Here is a 25,303-nt window from a genome sequence, read left to right on the forward strand (position 1 = left end):
CAGAACCTCATGGAAACAGAAAGTAAGCAGAGGGAAGAGATCCTAAAATCCTTGTCAGAGCTTCATTCCTGAATGAGGAAAACACTCAGAAGGGACAGCACTTGCATTACATTCCTCAGGACACTACTATGGTTCTTTGTGCAGTGTTGGTTCCGAGTCAAGTCCTTCAAGTATCTCAAAGCCAGGTCTTCAATCGAGGTCAGACCCCGAGTGATCTGGAAGAAGCTTTAGAGCACTTACCCCACCTCCGCTCCCACAAGAAATAGCCCTGCCGATCTCTGATCAGGTGGCTTAGTTCACATTTCAAGACTATAGGGACGGCTAAAATAGCAAATGTTGGGTTATGCACATTTAACTACCACCACCTACCACCCACCCCCCAATCCCAAAAACCCACAATGATATGGCATCCCATGCTGTTTAACTGCAGGCAATAGTATAACACGCAGCAATTTCTAGAACAAGAATTTCTCTTTAAGAAACAGAGAATCCCTTTCACACCCTGCGGTGTTACTACCAATTTCTGTGTTTAACCAGTTGCTTGTAGTCTATTTCCAAATTATCCAGCCCTGACAGCACGTTATACCTGTAGCCACAGGCTTATGAGTTCTGCTAAGGGTAAGGGCCGCAGAACTGGGTATCTTAAAAACAAAACAAACAAAAAACCATCCTTGCAAATAAAGATTTAAACTTAAGATGGACAGGGGCGCCTGGGTGGCTCAGTCAGTTAAGCGGCCGACTTCGGCTCAGGCCATGATCTCTCAGTCTGTGAGTTCGAGCCCCGTGTCGGGCTCTGTGCGGACAGCTCAGAGCCTGGAGCCTGTTTCAGATTCTGTGTCTCCCTCTCTCTCTGACCCTCCCCCGTTCATGCTGTCTCTCTCTGTCTCAAAAATAAATAAAAACGTTAAAAAAAAAATTAAAAAAAAAATAAACTTAAGACGGACAGTCCAAACACATGTGTATTGGTATGTTTGAAAAACTGTTCTGGGCCATTTTCTTCAAACACTTCGCCTCTTTTCTGGGCCATCCAAAAGTAATGAATGTTTCCCTTTAAGGTTAGACAACACCAAGAGGCACCTGGGTGACTCAGTTAAGCATTCAACTCTTGGTTTTGGCTCAGGTCACGACCTCAGAGCCCCACGTCAGACTCTGTGCTGACAATGCGGAGCCTGCTTGGGATTCTCTTGCTTTTCCTCTCTCTGCCCCTCACTGGTTCATGCTCTCTCAAGATAAACAAACTTAAAAACAAACAAACAAACACAACAACGTTAGACCACACCAGTATGTCCCAGGGTTTTTGCTTGGATTAAGGTCACCAAATGATAGCTTCAGTTAGAGCATTACTGCCCTGACCCCTTGCTTTTAGTTTTTTTGATAATATCAGTTATAAAAGAAAATCTGATGAAAACTATGAACCTTCTTTCTAGAAAAATCCAAATTTTAAAAGGTTCATGAACCTCAGTTCAGGAAATTGGTTCTAAAAAGCCAGTGGCACTGCTACCAGCCCCACAAAAAAATGCAAGTGTAAATAAAAAAATACAATGAGGATCATGATGGACACCATGCAACCATGCAGGCTGACTGAACACCGTCTGCTGGCTCAGTCCAAAGAATGTGAGAATCTTGGTCTCGGGATGGTGAGTTGGGGCTCCATGTTGGTTGCAGAAATTACTTAAATAAGTACACTAATAAACTTAAAAAGATGAATGGTACTACTATTCTAAAAAAAAAAAAAAAAGGCAGGACAAAGAACAGTTTTTACCCATTATGATTTATTCTCTACAATACTTCGTTAAAGAGTTCAATGATTTGCACTCAGAAGTTATATAGCCAAGAGGCAACCAAGTGTAATACAAAGAATTGGTCTGAAGTCTTTGCACTGAAGGCCATACAAAGTCTCTTGCTTCAGGGAAGTTAAGAATGAAAATAAACAAAACGAACACATAGCTCCCTAGGCTCCAGAATCTCGATAGAAAAGAGCATCAACAGTTAGTGAAAGTGTAGGTGTTAACACATCATGGAAAACAGGTCTTGTGCAAATATTAAAATTAACACCCAGGACTTCTGTATAGATGATTTTTATTATAAACAATAAAATATATGTAATGTCTCAACTACAAACCTTTCATGTTGAAAGGGTCTCTAACATGAGTTGCTTTAATATTATGAAGCAAAAAAGTTTAAGAACCTCACAGTGGAAACAATCCAACACTGACAAATCCTAGTGATCAAAGACATTCTCTTAGTTAACGTAAAACAAGGACGACTCATAATTACAGAGAGAATGTCCTAGCTGTGGGTATTATGAGACAAGCCAACTTTCCAGACCAAAAGGCACTCACAGCTAGGGGTAAAACGAACTCTGAACCAAACCGGCCAAGGTGGGCTGGTTCCTTCACAGCGGTTACCTACTGTTCAGCTTGAGCAGCCCGAAGACAAAGTGAACAACACCAAGAAGAAAACATTCCCTTCTCTTTACACCTGCCACTCACACCAAATGTACTGGCCACCCTCACCACCGCTTTGGTCAAGCGCGTGGAAGGTAGTTCAGTTCGAGTTCAGAGCCGTCATCTCCCCATGCAAAGCTGCCACATGGATGATCCAGACTTAGTATTTTTCCTGAGAGCCACCTGCCACACATCTTCATGAAGTGACTGTGATCGTACACTTCCAGACTGCTTCCTGACTAGGCCCCATTCAGGACAGACACTGACAGTGGCATTTCTTATGGGGCCAAATAGTTTTCCTTGGTCGACTCGTTGAGTCCCCCTGACAAGGCCAGAGGGACTCGAGCATCTCCACTGCTGGACTTGTATGGGAGCATGAGGGAATGTGCAGGGAGTAAGGCTTCTTCACTCCAAAACCACTGAGCCCACTTCAGTGTGGTGCTGGGCATACCCAGCCCAATTCTTGTGCACTGATTTTTTTCCCCATTTCGTGGGTTTTTAAGTTTTCTGTTCATTTTCATAAATGGCAGGTATCCTACCCCACCCTCAGTAAAACAAAATAAAAAACATACTATACACTGGGGAAGACAAATAGGGCAACATTTCCACAAGAAAAACAGGCTTGAAGAGCATGGCACTGTAGTAAATGCTTGCATGACCAGTCTCACTGAGCGTGCTCAGGGATGAAAGTTTAGCACCAATTTTTTTGCTTTTTTTAATCTTTAGAAATTCAACACAACTTTTAACATAGAACACTTGAACAGTAATGAGTGTAGCCCTATGTATCAATACTGTTGTACAAATTGGAGGTGGGTGGTTTAGTCCAGAGCTGACCACCCTGACATCAATCCATGGCACCTAAGAGTAACTATCGTCACGTTTGTTTGTAACAAAACATTTATTATTTTCAGCAGCAGGAAATCACGAAACAATCCCTTCATCTTCAAAAGCTTTTTTTCATTAACCTCGCAAGGGACAAGTGGCAGGATGCGAGAACGCAGCACAACAGTAAGGTGGGGTGGTGTGGCCTGACCTGGCCACCCCGCCGTCCGCCCGCTTCCCTTGCACGTTCTAGATCCTCGCGAACAGCAGAGGATGGTACCGAGCCAATCTGCTCACCCTCATCCATTTCTTCCAGGAAACAAGACAGCAATGCCTAGAATGGCATGTGTGTCATTTCTTGGATTATGTCCCTGCTCCCCCTCCCCCATTCCTGGCAGAAGAAAACTCAAAATTTCTTTTGATTTGGATATTTGCCCATTTTGGAAAGCCACACCATCACCACATAAACTTTAAAAATAAATTAAATCAAAACAATTGTGTTCACCGGATTGACACCCAATCCACTTCAAGAGTTCTCTGAGCATGTTGTTGAAAACCAGTGTATCACCCTCCGGGTCCTTTCTTCCAACTGGCCACCTCTTCCTGTGAATCCGTTCAGCAGTGCCTCTGTGACAATGTTTCCAAAGCATCTTCCAAGTCCCCAGCTTCAATGAACTCTGCCACCAAATGAGTGAAGAACAGGCAAGAGGGAGGAGAAACTTGCTGACAGCTATTTGGAATCAGCAACAATGGGGAAGGGATAAATATGCCACATGAAAGTTTGAATGACCTAGAATAAAATGAGCTATTTGGAACTTTACCATGGTGGGGCGAAGAGTCCCAGCATGTTAGGCAAGATAAAGATTCATCTTGTTAATTACACAGCTTTGTTCTAAAGTCCTGGAAAGGACTGAAACAGCAACAGTCTTCCCACTTCTACAGGCAAACTAGACAAGGAACTCCTCTGCTTAAAGGTCCCTCAGGATGTCTGCCTGAAAAGAAAACAGCGTGGAGACCCTGGATTCTTTCCTATGACAACGTGTCCTTCTAGAAGCCCGACCCAAGTGCTTGTTTGAACACCTATGCCTTCTGAGAACCTAGATCCAGCTATAGGCACTGCTACCAGTAGAGGAGTGAGGTAGCCGGGTGGTAAGGAAGAGGTCTCTCCTTTCTCACTGCACGCAGCGATGATTTCGGGACCTCCCACGGGCATCCCAGTCCAGTCCTCAGCAGGCTACACCACAGAGCTTTGTTCAATACCAGGAGACTCGATGCAGGAAGAGTGCCAGAAAATCCAACTGAGAGTGGGATGAGAATTAAAACCTTCGAGGCTAATTGAGCAATGAGATCTGCAACGCCATCCAAAGGGCTTCCGATCTTGATGTGGGTCTCTGTCCAAGAGCCTTAGAGGACTCATGGTGCCCACGCTCAACCCTAACATGGCGTCCACTTATGAAGCATGGAGGTTGTGATCAACTCTTGGTACGCAATAAACTGGAAGTTTAAAAAAGGAATTTAAAACAACCTAAAAATGTTTCTTGTTGGTCTCCGTTGCCCAGACTGCCAGGGGAATACACCTACTTGATCTGGGGAGGCTGTAGGGGTGCGTGTGGGGTAAGCCTTCATGGACCACCAATTCCAGCTTCCACTGTGTGGCCAACACACAGGCGGCAAATCACCAGTGGCACCTGCATGCCAAGGGTCTTCTGAACCCACACGGTAATTCTCACTAGTCACGGAGGAGCCCCAATCCAACGGAACCCCATATTGAGGAAAGGCTGAGATAAGGCTTGGGCCCCTCAAGTTCTGTTTCATTCAGTATAACCCTGCCCCCCCCTCAGTCAGCTGGAGGCAGACTTGGCAACGGAAGCTAGCATCATAAAATGGTGCAGTAATAGAAGTAACTGGACCAGGAAGAGGAGGCATCTGCTCCAATGATGTCATAGCCATTGGTGGCCACAGGGGGGTGGGACTGGTCATGCAGCCTTGTGTCAGGAGTAATGATTGTAGAGGGGCGGGGCATGAAGAGTGCCATTCTGGAAACAGTGTTGTCGAGAAGCAATATACTCTGCATAACTGATTGTCACCTTCTCACTTCGGTACCTGTATAGGGAAACAGGAAAGGGTATTAGGAACCTCAAACCCTTCATTTTGTAAAGTCACTCAGCAGAGAAAACCAAAAGCTTATTCCACATTTTGAAAGAATAAGATGGAAGACCAAGAGCAATCTTACTTACAGAAAATGAAAGACAGCACAAGAAAACAATGTTGTTATTACAAATGAACAAGATGAAAAAGCACAATCACAATTCACCCCTGAGAATGTATTTTCTGCACATCCCACCTTTAAACACTACATATGCTTATCGTCAGGCTGCTCTTAAGCAATCTGCTACTGGGGTCTGGATGAAGAATGTCAAGGTCAAATTACGCGGGTGGCAGATTGGAAGATGGCTATACCAATGCCCAGTGCAAACTGCATATCTACTGCATAAGATGTGATAAATTTGACAGAAATGCAACCTCAATTTGCAGAAAAGCAACAAACAAGTTACTGATAACTAAAAGGGGCACAGATACCTAATTCTGGGTCAAATTCTGATGCAGCAGGTTAAAGGATCCTGGGGCTATATAGGACGGGTCTCAATTCCCAGATGAATATGCCATATCATATCACAGGGTCATCAGAACAGAGTTCATAGCACTTTGGCTTTGCTCTGGAAAGAGCCATGAGTCAGGATGCGAAGCATGGGGTGTTACAAACCTATGGAGCCTACTACAGACCACAGGAGCTGGGTGTGACAATCCTTACCCAGAGCCATCTCTTTCCCACTGTAATCACTCCTCCACTGCAAGGTGATTATTCCTGAATTTTGACAGGGAAATGGCTGTTCAAATAAATTATAATAATAATAATAATAATAATGCTTTGTATTTGAAGTTTTTCTTTTTTTTGGAATCCAAAGCATTTCAAAAACACTGGGTTATCTTCCAAATAGACCTGTGAGGTTAGTATATGATTTTCAGTATTTTACAGATGAAGGGGCCAAAAGAGGCCCACAGAAGCCCACAGAAGCTAAACCTCTCAGTGTTTCCGATTTCAGTAGGGATGGCAAGAGAACCGACATCTACTGACCACCTACAATTATTGCCTGGCCCTGTGCTAGAAATTCTTCATACATTACCTTACCACATCTAATACAACCCCAAGGAATTATAATTCATTTCTTACATACAGCAAAGTCCCCCTCCCCCTCAAAGAGGCAGAGTAAGTAACCGGCTCAGGTCATGGCTAGGCAGTGGTGAGCTGGGGTTCAGACTCCAAGACCATGTGCATTCTACCACATGAGGCAACCTCCCCCAACAGGTGCGGCCTTTCTTGGAACCCTCTGTAAAAAGCACTGACTATCCTGTTAACACACCACCTGTATCCCCTGCCACCTGACTGCATGTGACTTCAACTGACCCTGGAACTCTACGCTGAGAGCCTTTGTTCCTGGCCTCAGTCTGCCCTCTTAGCCTCCCAACCATTGGGTCTGGCAAAGACACCCACCACCTGACCGTGGCCTAAACTCTGCTCCAGCTCTGCCATCACTTCAGCTGCAGAGATGCCCAAGACACTGGGGAGTCTTTGCTTCTGCTGCCACTGCTTCCTCCCAGCTTAAACCTGACCCACACTTCTTTAGGGACATTAGCAGAGAAAATCTTTTCTAACCCTTTCCATCACAAGTATCCTCCATCCAACCCCAACTAAATTAAAGTGACAAAGAAAATGAAACAGTGGGTTTACCTGGTGAGTTTGATCGTTTTTCTGAATTCACTGGTAATTGGAGCCTTAAAGCCACCTTTCCTGAGCAATGAGTCTATTGTCTGGATCTGATCCCAGTCTGAGAAGAGAGGCACAATGAGGTCAGTGCTTGATGACACAAGAGTAGGGCATGTTCTAACATGAAGAGAAGAGAAGCCGCCAAGTCTGCTACGGTCAAAGGGAGCCCTGGATACTGTCCCCACATCCCTAGAGCCCCATCTGCCTCACTGACAGTCCAAGTAGAACCTGAGATGTGAGATGATAAACCCAACACACACAACGGCTGTCCCTAGGCCCTCTGCTCTGTGTCTTTCCTGTCAGATGTGATCCCAGCATAATTACCTAGCAACAAACATAGTCTCAACTTAAGACCTGCCTGCTGGACTAGTGCTGGTAACTAAGACTGTTCTGTGGGAGAAGAGAATTCAAATTCTGTCGTCTATACTTCTTTGTGTGGTCCTTCCTTTATTTTGATGATTTCTAGAAGTCCTGTTTTCTATTACAGAGAACTGATAGCAGGAGGGAAGCTATTCCTTCATGAAGGACAGGAAAATTTTTCACACATATATTATGTTATTTCTGTACATTTTTAATAAAGTCAAATGTATCAAAATTGGAAACCAAAAAGAAACCCCTAAAATTACCCCCAATTTTTAAATTACGTCAACCAATTTTCAAACGGCACAAGTAATTTCATTATTTATCTATATTGTCACCACATCTCACTGTTAGGAAGTATTTATGGTGTGCCTCCTTATACAGAAATGTTAGACTTATGACCTTAAGGTAGCTAAAAGGCTTCCTTTTTATGCTACATCCACAATGCTTTTGAAAAAGTTTAAACACAACCATGATGTAAACCAATAAGGCAATCACTCTCCACATAATTAGTTCATCGATACACTGAAATGGCTATTTTTCTCTATTCCAGGTTCACATCCAACAAATACTGTTGTGTTTTACATATTATTTTCAAAAACAGACAAGAAAGAAGAAAGGGACAAAGAGAAGAGAGAAAGAAAAGTAAATTATGTTTAATACGTTTTTTAAAGTTTATTTATTTTGAGACTAGGGGGAGGGGCAGAGAGGCAGACAGAATCTCAAGCAGGCTCCCTGGTATCAGCGCAGAGCCTGATACGGGGCTCGATCTTGCAAACCATGAGATCATGACCTGAGCGGAAATCAAGAGTTGGACATTTAACCAACTGAGTGACCCAGGTGTCCCAAAAGAAAAATGAATTATGTATCACAGAACACAGAGGCAACATTGAAAGGTATTCTAAATATTCTTTTAAAGAGAAAACCTATCTAACCCACCTCCTACCTTTATTGTCTCATTGTAAGAACTTACTAAGTTCTTAGAGAGAGAGAGAGAGCAAGCGGAAGAGGGAAGATTATGTTTTCCCTTTATCCAGGTATAACATTGTTCAATAATTAATGACCAAAAGTTCAAAACCCAGTGATACAGGAAACTTCACTTTACAATGAGCTCCATAAAATCATCCAGTTGATTACTGGAATTCTGCTACAAATACTACTCGTTTTGGGGGCCAAAAAACAAAATTTTTCACCAAGAAATGAAACTAGGGGGTAAGGGAAGTCTTAACCTCTCTTCTTCCTCAGCTCCTACATCTTTTTAAAAAATTATTTCTTATGAATTTTTAAAAAGTTTATTTATTTACAGACAGAGCGCGCGTGGACGTGCGCATGCATGCTCTAATGGAGGAGGGGCAGAGAGGGGGAGAGCCAAGTAGGCTCCACACCATCAGCAGAGTCCAACGCATGGCTCAAACTCACTAACTGTGAAACCGTGACCTGGGCCGAGACCAAGAGTCATGCTTAACCGACTGTGCCACCCAGGAAACCCTCAGCTCCTGCATCTTTTTGGGAGTTTATTTCTCATTCCCTAAGACTTGATAGATGGTAAGAGGAAGAAAGGCACTCATTTGTAGTTGCAGTTGGGCTGAAAGACAACACTCCACTTTCCTGCCTTTACATGGTAATTGTGTGAATAGTATCCTTCACTGAGATTCCATTTGTCCAACTCACCTTGTTCCTTAGCAACCTCAGGTAAGTATGTGGCTGTACGTTTGACGCCTTTTTCATTGATGAATTCAATTCGAATCCCATGGACCCCTACCTACAGAAAAAATAACCAATAAATGGCATTTACTTATTCTAATGGAACTGCAGTCATCCACACTTAATTGACATTGTCCCCTGACCAGCTCAATCCAGGTCTGAGAAAAGGAGAACCTGCTACTCTTCGTGATTAACTCTTTCCTCAGCTATTGAAGCCGAAGTAACTTCAGCTTGAGGGAAGCTGTGAGTCTACCTGTAGCCACCTCTCCCGAGTATGAGGGTTGCAGAAATACATTCTTTCAATAGCTCATCCAATAATCTTAAATATTCCACTTTTAATCTATTCCATTAAACATACCACAGGGTTTTGATTTAGGTTCATGACTCCTCACATATGGCTCCGAACAACAACTTTTTTACTCAAGGGCTGGCCAAGAGGGATCTGAAATGCTCTCTTTTATCCCCAATATCAGTTTCTATTAGGAGTGGGAGAAGGATAGGGAAAAGAATGGACTGGGAAGACACAAGAAAAGAAAGACTTCACATTTCTTCCCTAATTCTAAGATCACAGCACCTTTCCTATCCCCTATATGGCCCCCAATTGCTTCTAAACTCAGCTTTTACATTCTTATACCCTCTCTCAATGAAGGAGATACATTACCATGTACTAACCCGAACCCAAATGCAACGAGAGATGCAGAGTTCCAAATGCGGCTGTTCTCACCTCCCAGTCCAGGTAATCACTGGCATCCTCAAAGTTAGTAAGGAGGGAGACAGAGCAGAAAAGTTTGGGCAGCTCCTCTCGGGTCAGGGGGGGGAATCGGCTGTCCTTAAGTGCACTGGAGGGGACAGAAAACAGAAGTGAGGCTGCTCTGGAGTTAGGAGCCAACATTATATGCCCAAATACTTATGAACCCTGAGCTATGCAGAGAATATTGATTACCCATCTGTACTAACGTGCTAAAAATAACATGATGCTATTAACTGTCTACACTTGAACTGATTAGTGACTCACCAGATTAAGGCCCCACATTTCCTGATTACCAAAAGAAGAACACTCAAACTTTTACCACTTAGAAGAAATAAAGTCAGGTAGTTCTTTTCAATTCTAGCCAATTTATCTGCACAGCTTATGTCTGGTGTCATTACCTGGTTAACGTGTATTCCCTGAGTCCTGAATGAAGATTCATGGCTGAGAAGGTCCCAATGCAGCCACGAAGCCGCTTGTCCCGCCCTGTCTTCCATGTCACAAAGAGCGGACTAAAAAAGCAAAACAAAAAACATTCTCCAGCCCCAAAACAATTATGGATAAGAACAAAGCTTTGCTTTTGCCCTGTTCATTTCGGTTATTCCCCAAAAGGACTGTTACCTGAACTGCAGCTACCTGAAGGACTCTGGCTTCCTGGGAACCATGCAGATGGAGACGGGAGGACACTACAGCACGGCAGCCTTAAGGGAGGCACTCTCTGCCCTTCCTGTGCTCCTTGCCTATGGTTCAGTTCACTTTGACATATGTTTGGGGTATTTTCCTTTTCCTCTGCCCAGGACTCAATTTCTTCTAATTTTCCATATCTTTCTCCTCTTAATTATTCTTAGAAGTGTCCATGTTTCCCAGTTACATCCTTCATGAAGACACAACCTGCATATGTCCTCTCCATTCCCCACGACCCCACACTGTTCTCCTAATTATTTCTGCCCCTGGTCCTGCTCATAAATGTTTGGAAAAGAAAAACAATGTATCCTTAAGAAAGCTTGTTATTAGTGGAAATTGCCACTTTCTGCTTTTAGGCCAAGTCCTGCTTTATCAGGCTACACTAGATTGATGGGAACAGATATTTTACCAACAGGTTACAGGGCTGTCTCTTCTTCCTGAGATTCTTCTCTATGTCTATGCCCTTAGTTCTTAGATTGAGCAAAATACTTCTAAAAGCAACTTAAATTTTTAAAGCTGTCTACTCTGATCACCGTTAGGAAGCAGATCTGCCACCTATCTTTTTCCTCCAGTAAACACCTGAACAGCAGCAGCCGAAGTTCCTGTCCCAAAACCTACTCAAAACCCCTCAAAAATTCCACTGTCTGCAGGATGGAAAGATCAGCCCCTGAATACAACAGCCCATACCTTACAGCGCTGCAGCCACTACCCACTCTTCCAAATCTATGTCTGTCTCCTGCTAGGGACACATTTGATCCCACTAGGATAAAAGCTCAGAATCTCCACATGTTCAGTCAGGAATTTTCTGACCATGGTATCCCATGGCAATACTTCCCTAAAAAGTTAGAACATTTTCCTCTATACTTGCTCTCCTCTGACACAATCACACAGGTATAACCTCCCCTCTCTTTCTGCCCAGTGTGCCATACACACTATTTAGCTTTGTGTGTGTGATCTGCCAACTCAGTAAGTCTCCCAAGAGGGAGGATTTTTTCTTTATACCTCTCCACTCCCTGCCCAGTGGGGCTATGCATTGCCCCAATATGGCATTAACAGTTGAGGAATGAATGATCTTAGGTCAATGAATGCTCCAAAAGCATCTCTTCAGTGCTTTTAAAGCCACCTCAGAGGGGCGCCTGGGTGGCTCAGTTGGCTGAGCGTCTGACTTTGGCTCAGCTCATGATCTCACGGTTTGTGGGTTCAAGCCCCATGTGGGGCTCTGTGCTGACAGCTCAGAGCCTGGAGCCTGTTTCAGATTCTGTGTCTCCCTCTCTCTCTGCCCCTCCCCTGCTCATGCTCTGTCTCTCAAAAATAAATAAACATTAAGGCAAAAGAAAAAAAAAAAAAGGAAAAAAAACTAAAGCCACCTCAGACCTGCTTCCAATTCTGAGGAAGAAGAAAACACCAGCATGAAATTTCTTCACATTATACATATTCCCTTTTATTTTTATTTATTTTGAGAGAGAGAGAAGGAGTATGTGTGGGCACTAACAGGGGAGGGGTAGAGGGAGAGAGAATCCCAAGCAGGCTCCACACTGTCAACCCAGAGCCTGATGTGGGGCTCAAACTCATGAACCATAGTATCGTCACCTGAGCTGAAATCAAGAGTCAGAACGCTTAACCAACCGAGCCATCCAGGCGCTCCTGCATATTCTTCATTTAAGTCATTGACACCTTGAGACAGCTTGGGACAAATAACAGAGTCTTGAACTGAAAACAGTAAAGCAGATTCTGACACTCTTGGCGGGGTACCAGCAGCCATGTGGGATTACCAACAAAGTGAGGAGACCTTCCTTAAGAGCATCACAGCTCCTAGTCTCCAGCCTGGCCCTCAGACACATCCAATTCACTTGAACTTCAACATCCAGGTCCACAATGATGTGATGGTGTGGCTTCCTACCCACTGCAATATGAACCAACAAACCAACAGAAGAACCAAGAACAAAATCCTCCTGATTTCTAGAACATGACCTTAAAAACAAGCCTATACCTCCTCCAAGCATAATGAAGACCTCTTCCACTCCTGAATCCAGATACCGTTTTAGCTATGCCTGGACATTTCTCATTGTCTTAATCCTGTTACCCTCTGCCCAAATGATGCCAAAGCTTTGTAGAAGTACAGGATCTCAAGAGAACGACCCAAGAAAGACGTCGTCACGCCTTTCTCACTGTCCCCTGTACCTGATTTACTCACTAGGGGTCATTGGTGAATCTAGGAAGTCGTGGCTGTGGGAAGCCATAGAGGTGACAGTAGAGGACATCAAAGCAGTAGCAGCACATCTCTGCAGTCACCACCAGGTTCTTGGTGGTGTTGGCAGTTCCATTTGGCCGGGGGAGAGGGCTCAGCGCTCCCGATGCGGGATTCATTCGTGTAATGGGAGAATTTCCAGGTCCTAGAGTTAAGTCCGACACATTTTCCCGACCACTGCTGCCATCCACATGCTGGTGGTTTTGAAGAGGTCCTGAACTAGAGCCGGGGACAGTTGTGGACTGGTTCCCGTGACTGTGCGTTCCACTTCCAGATAACTTGGGCTTCTTGACCCCACAACAGCCTGCTGCCAACTTGGGCTCAAGTGGAGGAACACAACGTCTTTTTCCCATCCTGATTCAGTGCTCGAGGTCTGGAATGCTGCAGAACCCTAACAACAAGAGAAAGGTTAAGCATTAATTCAAAAGATTAGTTAAAAGGAGAAAATAACCAAAAGACAGGGTCTACATGGAGAGGGTAAGAGTCATCAAATCCTCTTTCTCATCCAGGTCACCAGGTCACAAAAGGCTTCAGACCAACACAACTGGAAGACCCTGATCTCCAGGCCAGGGACTCCTAACCTTTTCCTAAAGAATCACTATTTTTCACTTTCCATAAAGCTTATGATCATCACAGACAGAGGCAGGCAACTACAGCCCCTCTTGCCCAGGACTCCCAGGGGCAGAAGGATGGGATGGCAGCCATCATGAAAATGGATGAGGACATTTCAAGACTGCAAGACAGCACCGGACCTGTCAGATTCTTCATCATTGTCTTCTCTACCTTTTTAGAACCTCCAAATTAGACCGCCCTATTTTTAAAGAGCCCCAGAAGGACTTTCATGCTTTTTCCTCATTGACCACATCCTTTCAGCATTTTACTCATCACTAACCTAAATCTATCTGTGTGATTTTGGCCCTAGACCTTAGTGAATATGAAAAGCTGCCATTCTAAGAGCACGCCTTCCAACACAAGGCTCCCAACCCTCTGTCCTCACAGCTCTCGCTCTCCAATGCCTTGCTCATTTTCTTTGGTTCTCTGAACTCACTCCAATTTCTACACATCTCTCTATCCTTTCAAAACTCCAATTCAAAAAAAGCTACAACTTAGTAGGAACCTTTATTCACAGAAATGACCTAAGCTTCAGAGGCCTTTTGTGAGGTAGCCATTTCCTCCCTGTCATAGCGAGGCAGATGCAGGCAAAGCCACTCAGCCTAACAACGTGTGGCAGTGGACAAGCGAGAAAATCAGAACATCCCATCTGATGATGTGAACAGAAGGAATGAAGGGTTTTTTACTAAGTTTTTTTCTTAAACAGCCAGAGGTAAAAATGCATAGTTATAACACGACCAAGATCCTTTCTCTGACTCAACCGAATCAGGAAAACAGATCCTAATTCTTTTTTTAAAAAATGTTTATTTACCTATTTTGTGTGAGAGTACTCATGTATGCAGAGGAGGGGCAGAGAGAGAGAGAGAGAGAAAGAGAGAGAGAGAGAGAGAGAGAATCCCAAACAGGCTCCACGCTGCCAGCACAAAGCCTGACATGGGGCTTGATCCCACAAACTGTGAGATCATGACTTGAGCCAAAATCAAGAGTTGTACGCTTAACCGACTGAGTGACCCAGGTGCCCTAATCCTAGTTATTTCAATAGTGATGATATCAAAGTTTGTAAAATTCTGCTGCCTTGAGAAAAGCATACTTAAATTTTCCTGTGATTTGGATATATGCCTTTTTAGGCAATGCTCTATATAATACGGTATTTTGGTTGTAAATTCTACAAACTTTTAAATCAAATTAGATATTTACATGCCCATTTGCAATGCCATTATTTTTACACAAACAAGTCGTCACTTTAGGCTGAGACACAAAAATTTCACAAGTATTATTTATGTTCTTGATATATGCTAATCCATAGCAAAATACAGATTTTTGTATTTAGGGCAATTCTTAGTGTGATGAAAGTTGTCTGTAGCTGAGGATAATAGCTTGTACACTTCAATGTCTCACTTGAAAACAGCTTCTTTTTGAGAAAACCTTAGGTACTTGATACAATAAAAGCCCCAATGACAAGTTTGTTTCTGAATGTGGATGTCACTGTCTTGTTTAGACTGTTACAAGAGGGAGGGGTGCCTGGGTGGCTCAGTCAGTTGAGCGTCCAATCCTCAATTTCAGCTCAGGTCATGATGCCAGGGTCGTGGGTTCAAGCCCTACATGGGGGTCTGCACTGAGCGTGGAGGCTGCTTGGGATTCTGTCTGTTTCTCCCACTGCCCCTCTCCCCAACTTGTGCATGCACACTCTCTAATTAAAAACAAAAAACAAAAAACAGGGGCACCTGGGTGGCTCAGTCAGTTAAGCATCTGACTTTTGATTTCGGCTCAGGTCATGATCTCACGGTTCATGAGTTCAAGCCTCATGTCAGGCTCTGCCCTAAGAGGGAGCCTGCTTGGGATTCTCCTTCTCTCTATGACCCTCCCCTGATCCTGGTCCCTGTCTCAAAATAAATAAACATTAAAAAAATTTAAAAAACAAAAAGAGAACATTTTTCTTAAAAATAGTGCCTCCAGAGCCAAATGGGCTGGGTTCAAATTCAGGTTCCTCCAGGATCAACGTCCCCATGACTCAGTTTCCTCAGTATGGGAACAACAATAATACTTGCCTCATGGGGTTTTAGGAGAATTAAATGAGCTTAATACGAATAAAGTACTTGAAACAGTGCCTGCCATATACTAGGTGATAATACATTTAGCTGCTCTTATCACTTTGGGTTTTTGTTCAACTGCCCCATTAGGATGGAAATTCCCAGAGGGCCAGGACTGCTAGGCACTCAGCACTTAGAGGAGTGCTTACTCTGAACAGGTGCTCTTTAAACAGGATTTCATTAAATACTCAAAACCTCAAATCCTCAGCAAGGTAGGCAATGTAACCATCATTTTACAGATGAGGAACCTCAGGCTTAATAAGCAAGATAACCTGCCCAAAGCCAGATAGCATGCTGCTAAGTGGCAGAGTTAGGATTTGGACCACAGTCTATCTGTCAGACTCCAAGGCCTGGGTCCTTCCACCAGCCACAAAGAAGAATGACGCCTGCCAATAATATCCACTGGATTCAGTCATTTCTTAAGGGTATGATAAAAAAAACAAGTTACATTCAAGCGTATACTAAAAACAAACCTAATACTTCACAGAATCTTGCCAACAAAAACGGAACAGGAGAGGCACCAGGCTGGCTCGGTTGGAAGTGCATGCGACTCGATCTCAGGGCTATGGGTCCAAGCCCCACATTGGGAACAGAAATTACTAAAAATAAATAAATAAAACTCAATGAAATAAAAATAAAATGGAGCAGGAAAAAAACCGACCTAAGCTGAAAGCCAAGATCTCAAGCCATGACCCTGAAAATTACCAGTGCCCCTGTCACTGTCATTTGATTCCACAGTGGATGTCACCGGCCTCTTGACTTTCTATCTTGTGTATCACTGTGGGCTGGGGGCTTAGACACAGGTTGAATGAAGCAGCAGAACTACCTCTAAAGAGCTGGAGCTCTAACAGGATGTCCGGAAAGCCCCAAAGTTCAAAGCAGCAAAGAGAAGGGATGAAACACAAAAGTCAAAAAAAGGTACGTTTCCTCATTCTCACTGCACCAAAGCACACCTGAAGAAAGAGTGAAATGTCATGACATGGTGGCAACTCAGGTGTTCCTTAGCAGGTGTCATCTGCTACCTGACTGGTGAAACACCCCACAATGGAGCGACAGAAAGGATTTCAAACCAGGCCAAGGCAGGCAGGTGAACTCAAGCCTAGGAAGATTCTGCCTCTGTGCCACCATGTACAAGCACTGCTCTGTCATGGAGCACGATCACAACCGATACCAAGTGATTACATTCAACAACTCTCCACACCTAAACTACGATTTGAAATCAATAGAACCAACCCAAATCTTGTGGCTCCTTAGGCCCAAGCATTTCTCTGCAGGCCACTAAGGAAACAATTCAATCGATATTCTCAATTAGTGACCAAAGGCGTTGTTAGATTTTTTGCATCAAAAATACATGAGAAGGTATTTCTTCAAAAATTTGTTTTATAAATTTCAATCTATAAAAAATTTCAAACATAAAGTAGGATAGTGTAATGAACCAAATAACCAGCTTTAGTAATTTTTAACATATGGCTAATCTTATTTCATCTATAGTCTACATACTCACTCTATCTCCCCTCCTACTGAATCATTACAAAGACATGTTTTTAAGGGGGCCAATATTTTACATATTCTGTCAGCATAAGGCAAATAACAAGTGAATTACAGATAAAGAATGTAAAGTAAACCAAAGTGCTGGGAGTGAATACATATTTACAACATCAACCCTATTTATCAATTTCATCAAAACTTTTTCTTTTTCTTTTTTACATTTATTCATTTTTGAGAGACAGAGAGAGACAGCGCACAAGTGGGGTAGGGGCAGAGAGAGGGAGACACAGAATCTGAAGCAGTCTCCAGGCTCTGAGCCGTCAGCAAAGAGCCCAACACGGGGCTTGAACTCACAAACCGCAAGATCACGATCTGAGCCGAAGTTGGATGCCCAACAGACTGAGCCATCCAGCATCCAGGCGCCCCTCATCAAAACTTTTTCTATGAGACTTTTTTTTTTTAAGATTTAATTTTGTGTGTGTGTGTGTGTGTGTGTGTGAGAGAGAGAGAGAGAGAGAGAGAGAGAGAGAGATAGCACACAAGCAGCAGAGGGCAGAGAGAGACAGAGACACACAATCTGAAGCAGGCTCCAAGCTGAGCTGCCAGCACAAAGCCTGAAGCAGGGCTCAAACCCACAAACCGTGAGATCATGACCTGAACCGAAGTCTGACGACCAACCAAGCCACCCAGGCGCCCCTCTCTGAGATGCTTTTAATCCTACTCCAATAAAGTGGGCCATCTCACCACAACTAAGCAGTCTCAGACTCCACTCCCAGGACTGTCCTCCAATGACCAAAGAGTCACTCATTTCCCCAAGAGTTTGGCTTTGTAGAGTACAGCCTAAGAGATCTCAGAACAGCATTTCAATACAACAGACTAACCAGCTAAAACCAAATATCCCTAATGGCATACTCTATCTTTTCTAAAACCACGTGTGCATTTGTTCTTAACCTTTCCCAAATCTCATGAAAACTACCAATGATGGTACTTGGAGCAGAAACATTCCTGAATGGATACTATGAAGTTGGTTCATTTGAAATAACTGGAATTGAGTGTAAAAAGTTGCTCTGGGCTGGGTGGCTTACAATGCTCCCAAAATCCAGTCAGCACTGGGCTCATCAACCACCTTTGTATACACATACATCACAGAGACGGTTCCACGCCTTCAGCTGGTTACTCTTTCAAAGCTAAACTGAAGGGACAGCCACTTAATTAAAAAATTTTTTTTTTATTTTGAGAGAGGACAGTGTTAGCAGGGGAGGGCAGAGAGAGAGGGAGACAGAGAACCCCAAGCAGGCTCCGTGAGGCCAGCGAGAACTCATGAAACTGTAAGATCACGACCTGAGCTGTAATCAAGAGCTGGATGCTCAACCCACTGTGCCACCCAGGTGCCCCTGAAGGGCCACTTAAAAAGCCAGCAACGCTGATCTTATTTTCCTACTGCCTGTCCATTTTAGACCAGTCAACGAGAATGAACAAGTTAAAACTTGATTTCCACCAGATGGAGACAATAACTATACTTCCACAAAAAGCTGGAAAAGTGAACAAGAATCATGGTTTTACCTCTTCTTTCAAGATCTCCTAACCTAACAAGCATCAAATACATTGAAGTATGTTCGTTGCTGAAAAAGTCACCACGCCCTCCCTGACACACAATCCTCAAAGGATCTGCTGTCATTAGGTTCCACAATAAAAGCTGGATGGTAGCTCTTCCTCCCTCTGGGGAAGCGGAGCAGTGCTTTGCTGCTCTGGGCTGGGGAGCTTACGCTTCTGTCCCAGCCAGCACTGAGCTCGTCATCGCCTTCCGTCTCAGAGGCTGCGGCATTTGTGTTTTCTTTCACGGCACCTAACACAGTCCCTGCATATAGTATATACACCAACAGTCTTACCTACAAATCTGGTAATTTCACTGAAGTTCATCTTTTCTTTTTAAGCAGGCTTCACGCCCAGTGCGAAGCCCAACACGGGGCTCACAACCCCGAGATCAAGACCTGAGCTGATATCAAGAGTCAAATGCTCAACTAAATGAGCCACCCAAAGTTTGTCTTTTTTATAAAAAGAATGCTTATGGCACAAACTAGTCTTTAGATCCTTGGTTCCACTGTGAGGTGTTGACTGTGGAGTGCGTCAGAAGCTGAAGGCAGCTGAATTACAAATCTTATCAACAATGTCAACTCTATTCAGCCTAAACCAAGGAATGGTTTAATTCACAGCTAAATGGATAGCCAATGTGTCCAATTCATTCCACAAATTAGATCAAATATCTCTTAAATTAACTTCTTGGTTTGATTTATGCTTGTAGCGGTTTTCTTTGCTAAAACACAACAGTCACTGGTTAGTCCTGGCCTTAGCCTTGGGAGGTATTTAGTTTTAAGATGATTCAAGGCTTTCCTTTAACAGGCCATACCTAGCTTCTGAACTGTACCTGAGAAATTTTTTTTTGTTTTTAAATGACGGGGTGCTTTAAGAGCTACCCACTGGAACATTATTTGCTTGAGAAACAATTTATCATTTCAGGAGTAAATACAAATGATGTCTCATAAACTGCTGATGTCTATTTATTTATATATTTTTACATTTTACTTATTTTAGACAAAGCACAAGCAGGGGGAGAAGGGCAGAGGATGGACTGATTGATTGAGACAGAGAAAGAGAGAGAGAAAGAATCATCTCAAGCAGGATCCCCACTCAGCACAGAGCCCAATGTGGGGCTGGATCCCACAACCCTGGGATCATGACCAAAGCCAAAATCAAGAGTTGGATGCTCAACTGACTGAGCCACCCAGACGCCCCAAACTTCTGATGTTTATAAAGGTGTGGAGACCACTATGGAGAGGAAGATGTGAAGATACCCTGACTGATCTGGCTGGAGGACAGGATAGCCCTCCTCCCTTCCAAGCCTCCTTAAGTTCACTGACATCTTCACAGAGCAGCTCCAAACATCAGAGGGCAGAGCCTAGGCTTTGGGATTACAGTCTAGGTTCAAATTCTAACTCAGACTTGTCACGTACTGGCTATGCAAACTCAGGAAGGTTGTCACATGTCTATGGACTTAGGTTCCTGATACCACAGAAGGTTATCTGTAACCATTCAATAACTAACACATGAAAAGCATCTAACATTCTTTGGCACATTAACTATTATTTATTCAAGTGTCTGCTATGATTAATACTACCACTACCTAATGTAAGTAGGGTATGTTATAAAAATAACATAGCTTAGAATTCTTACAATTTCTAGGAAAATAAATGCCCTCATAATAAAATTCTATTAATAACTACCTTGTAGTCAAAAAAGATCTTATTATTAACATGAAATTATTACTTTAATGACCTTGATGCTCTTCCTCTTTGGAGAGCAATGGCTTCCAATAAATCATCTACTGTTCTGTTCACAGTGAGGTCCCAAAAAATATAAAGTATGAATACTGGGCTCTTTGAGAGTTGTACATAGTTCTATTCCACCAGAGTCCTCTTTTAAGCTTACAGATATACACTGCAAGGAGATGAAACTTGCTAAATATGCTATTATTGTAAAAGTCTTGATATATTGAGTACTAATGGAAATACTGCGTCAAAGTAGTTAGATTTTGAACAAAAACCAAGTTAAAATATCTAGAAAAGCCTGGGGAAAAAAAATCTGGATTCACCTTTTGAAGACAAGCCTCAAAACAGCTTACTGGGGAGCATGACCTTATAACAAAGAAAGCAGATCTGGGAGATAGGAAAGAGGCAAAGAAAAAAGGAGTGCCTGCTTTTTGTTGTTATTATGTAGTGTCCCAATGTCTGTTCAAATCAAGCTTTATACAGAAAGGAATGGGTTGTTGTTTCCTTTGTGACACAGAGAGTTGAACTGAAATTCAATTTAATAATTATGTGGTATGAGTAGGGAAATGGCACCTGAACTGTAATTCTGGCCTACTTATGTAACTATTCCAAGAAACAGATGAAAAACCCACAAACATTCTGGTAATCATTTCAAATAATCACTTCTATATTTTTGAAACCTCAACATACACGCGTACACATATCCAAACACTTGCTGTGTGAAAATTTTCCATGCAAAATACAGATCTACCCATAAAATTTAAATTTAAAATTTACAGATTTACAAAAATGCACAGGGCTACAGATTTTCATTTCAACGTAGCTTAAAAAAAACCCACAGGAGTCAAAAGTTTTGTTTTTAGTTCCCCTTCCTTTACTATGTGATCTGTGGCAAAGTGCCACATCTTTCTGGGCCTTGGTTCTTTCATTTATAAAATGAAAATATTTGCCCTTTGCCTCCTTTACAGAGGGATTACGAGGCTCCAATAAGATGTGAAGAACTGTGAAAAACGCTATCTTACAAGTGTATGCATACCACAATTAATACACTCAAGGGGACACAGCAGTAATAAAAATTTTTCCAGAAAACAGTATCACCATAGCAGATTTAGGGCAAAATGTTCCAAAACTCTCTGAAGATTATAACTGTATAGAAGAGACCCAATAATTGACCTTGATCAGGAACTGCATTAACCTCTGAATGTTGATCTTTGGTTGTTTTAAAAAAATGAGTAATTTGGGAAGAGGTGGGAGCTAGACTTATGTACTAAAAACATAAAGGATAAGTGTACTACTACTATATCACCATCTAGGTCACTCTAATGGGATTATGGAAAACAAGTTCATCTTTACACATTTATTTTAAGAGGACAAGTGGAAGGAACTCCATCAACATTAGGACCCCCTCAAGGAAGCAGAAAAATACAAGTGAAAAAGTCTACATCCTAATGTCCTAGCACAGGGCTAAAACCAATAACAGCAACAAATTCTAAATATTCTAAGTATGTCCAAGGTAATACTCACTGAAAGCAGACAGTTTCTATTGCCAGGGGTACAGCTATAACAGAGGAGGGGAGCTATTTTGTCTCTGAAATGAATTTTCTTCCTTCCGATTCCATTCCTTCTTCCTGTACCTAAGACAGAAATTCAGGGGTAGTGAATGAACAAAATCAAGTCAGTCCAGAGGTGAGATAAGGCTTGTGAAAAATTACAACTCCTAGAGCAATTTCTAGAAAACAAAAACAAAAAAAGAAAACAACAGCTAGGGAACAGGCTCTCCCTACTTCAAAACATTTCAAAATCTAATATAAGGCAGCAATGGCAGTCCCATGCACTGAATCACCTCATCCTTGGCGTCATCACCAAGAAGGGAGGACAGTGAGGATCAAAGGTTTTATTGAACCTGAACATGAGACACACATTAAAACTTCCTCCACCACTTATTTAGATCAAAACTTGCTCTCAGGCCAAGATATACCATTTCAAGGCTCTCCACTGGTTTCAGAATACAAGCATAGTCCCAAATTCTCTGCAAAGATGGTGTTGAAGAATTACTGGACAGCATGCCAAGGTCCTGAGGACAGGCCATCTTGTCATCCCAGGTGGAGATGATAATTGTTGGTAAGAGTCATCCATCCTTACTATTAGTCTTGCACAAATCTCTTCACAATCCTTTAACAACTCTCCCCACCTCCCCCACCCCCCCAGTACAAAATTAAGCTATTCCCAAAGATGTAAACAGGAGACTCCAAGCCCCACCCACACTATCCAAGGAGAGGGCAGTGAAAGAGGATAGGCCCAGAGGGATAAGGGTAAGGGAGTGTGGCAAAGTGAGGAGTTCAGATCAGGACAGGGGAGGGAGGAGGACAAGGAATGAAGGGCAAAACCCACAGCCTGGGAAGGAGAGAGAAGCTTAAAATCCAAAGAGTGTAAGGTGGAGGGATAATGGAAATGGGGGCTACGGGTGGATAAGGAAGCAGGGAGTGAGGGTGGGGCTGGGAAAAAAGAGAAGAGGGAGAAGAGGAACAGGAGAGAGCGTGCGCGTGAAAAGAGTTAGGCAAGAAAAGGACGAGAAAGAGTGGGGAAAGGAGAGGCCGGAGCGGGGAGGGGCACAGCAGGCAGAGAGAAAGGTGAAAGGTAAGAAAAAAAGGGGGTGGGGAGGGAGAGTACGGGGCGCTGGGGGTTGTTGGGGAGATGCCGGGGCGACGGGTAGGACAGAGAGGGCCGAGCCGCGGGGGTGGAATCCAGACGCCGGGCGGGGGAGGGGGCGGCGGGACAGTGGGTGGGGGCCGCCAGGCGGCGCCGGAGACCACCAAACTTTACACAGACCCGAGACTGTTTCCTGGAGGGAGTGCAGAAAGGAGCTGGAGTCTCGCCTCGCCTCGCCTCACCTCGCGGCCCAGAGCAGGGGCGGCCGCCCACCCCTCACCAGCATTGCCTCCCGACCCCCCTGCCCCCGGCCCGGACACGAGGCCCGCAGGCCCCGCCTGGCCGCCCACTTACCCCGCCGCCAGGGAGCCCCTCCCCCACGCTGCCCCGGGACCCTGGCCCCTGACCCCAGGGACCCCGTCCCGGGCCCCTCCACTTGCCTCCGGGTAAGGAGGCCCGGCGGGCAGGGCGGCTGAGGCCCGAGGGAGGCCGGGCCCAGCGGGGAAGGAGGAAGAGGAGGGCGCGGCGCAGCCCGAGTTTCCCACCTTTTCTCCTGGCCCAGACGCAGCCGGGGTGGACGGGACCTCTCGCGCTCTACCTTCTCCTCCTGCTTCATGGAGCCATGCGCCTGGGTGGGGGCTCCCGAGAGAAGCGGGCCCGCGGGCGGGCCGGACGCGCGGCGCGGACGGGGCGGGGCGAAGAAGGCCGGCGGGCGGGCGGAGGAGGAAGCGGCGGGGCGGCGGTGGCGGCAGGGAAGAACTGCTAGAGGTATTCCCCGGGCAGCTGGAGGACTGAGTCGAGCCGGGACCCGAGTCCTCCAGTATCCCAGCAGCCACCGGAGGCAGTGAGGTAATGGAGGAAGAATGTAGGGAGTCCTCCAGTGGACCACACGCCCTCTAGCGAGCCGCGAAAACCATAGAGATCAGGGAGCCGCCAGAGCACCGCCCCGCTACTGTCACGTGCCCCGGGTCTGCGCATTTTATTGGCTGGCGCCTACTCTACGGGGTTGAATTTACAGGGCTGCTTTCCATTCGTGGGGCCGAGTCCCAGGGAGTTGGCAATAAAAAGAGGACGCGGAGCGGATCCAAAGGCGCCGGCCGGCCTCGTAACCGGGCGTCACGCTCTGCCCGCTCGGAGACCCGCTCGGAGACCCGCACAGTCGGCCGGCGCAGTGCACGCCGGGCCGCCCGGGCCTCTGAGAGCGGACGCGGAGTGCGCCGGGAGATTTCGTGCGGGCCCGGGCGGGCAGCATTGTCCGCGCAGAGGCCCTCCTGGGGTGTCTGGCCCTCACCCGAGTTAGAGGCGGACAGACACCCAGCTTCCCACAGCCTTTCTTCCCAAGCGCCCAAGCCGATTCGGCCACAGCCTTCAAAAGCAACCAAGAAGGGGCAGCTCAGGGCAGCGTAAATGAAGACTATCCCCTGACCAAGGCCAGGGCCGCGGGAGATGTTCCAGGTTCGGTGCCAGCCTCCTCATGGACGGAGAAGGGCAAACGACACCCAGCGTTTGGTGTCAGGAGTCCGTCTCTCTGTCTTGAATCCCTGAATTCCCAGGCTGGAGATGACTTCAGTGCAATTGCCCACAGGACAGGATTATTCCGTAGGCACAGTAAAAGCATATTCCTCAGCACTTATCAGGGCAAGGGGCTCAAAAAGACCAATAGAAAACATTTTTAGAAAATATTAGAAGTAAGTGATTTTAGTTTCCAATACTTACTATTTGGTTTGATTTGAGGGCTTGGCATTTTTGTTTTCAGTTAAGATGGAGTTGCACGAAGTTTCTGTCCTGCTCCCTCACCCTCACCATTCCAAACACAAACTGCATCTAGGTCCTGCAGCAAAGGCATGCCCTCTTTTGAAGCAATGCCAGTCTTGTTAAGAACACAGACTCGAGCCCACAGATAGACTGGTGTTTTGCTATTCTGTTTATGCACAAAGGAATCCTTAACATGTTTGTCCTCAAGGAGCAAAGAAAGCATCTAGTAAAAAATGCAAATCATATCTGACAGTGAAGCTTTCCAGCAAAAACCTTCTGCTCTAGAATGCATAATGTACTCAAGCATAATAAGATCTACTACTACAGACTTTTAGCATAATTACCTGTCGGCAACAAAAACCGAGGAAACTGAGTATCAGTCTCTTGGACCTAACTGTCGAAGGGAACCTGGCGAAGGACAACAGGGAAAGGAACAGACAGCTATGCTTTGTAGAACAGGAGGTGACTTTAAAAAAGCTATTTCTATAGCAGTCTTCACAATTACTGTCACAGTCTTGACACATTTATCTGCTGTTGAGGCCAC

The 25,303-nt window shown here is 44.6% G+C and overlaps 1 protein-coding gene across 2 annotated transcripts; it reads right to left on the bottom strand.

The window, feature by feature from the left end:
• Positions 1–1,752: 1,752 nt before the first annotated feature.
• AMMECR1L (AMMECR1 like) lies at positions 1,753–23,835 on the bottom strand. Of its 2 annotated transcripts, none has more exons than XM_060624798.3 (8): positions 23,550–23,835; positions 21,880–21,989; positions 12,786–13,230; positions 10,309–10,419; positions 9,884–9,998; positions 9,127–9,217; positions 7,060–7,156; positions 1,753–5,372 (listed from the first exon to the last, which is right to left on the bottom strand). In XM_060624798.3, the coding sequence occupies exons 3-8, from the start codon at positions 13,190–13,192 to the stop codon at positions 5,261–5,263; spliced, it is 933 nt and encodes a 310-aa protein (XP_060480781.1). In that variant the 5' UTR covers positions 13,193–13,230; positions 21,880–21,989; positions 23,550–23,835; the 3' UTR covers positions 1,753–5,260. The 2 variants fall into 2 exon arrangements, with proteins under 2 accessions (XP_060480781.1, XP_060480782.1); XM_060624799.3 differs by lacking the exon at positions 23,550–23,835 and adding an exon at positions 22,334–22,558.
• Positions 23,836–25,303: the final 1,468 nt, after the last annotated feature.

The sequence above is a fragment of the Panthera onca genome, chromosome C1 (genome assembly GCF_046562875.1).
Source record: "Panthera onca isolate mPanOnc1 chromosome C1, mPanOnc1 haplotype 2, whole genome shotgun sequence".
Taxonomy (NCBI): domain Eukaryota; kingdom Metazoa; phylum Chordata; class Mammalia; order Carnivora; family Felidae; genus Panthera; species Panthera onca.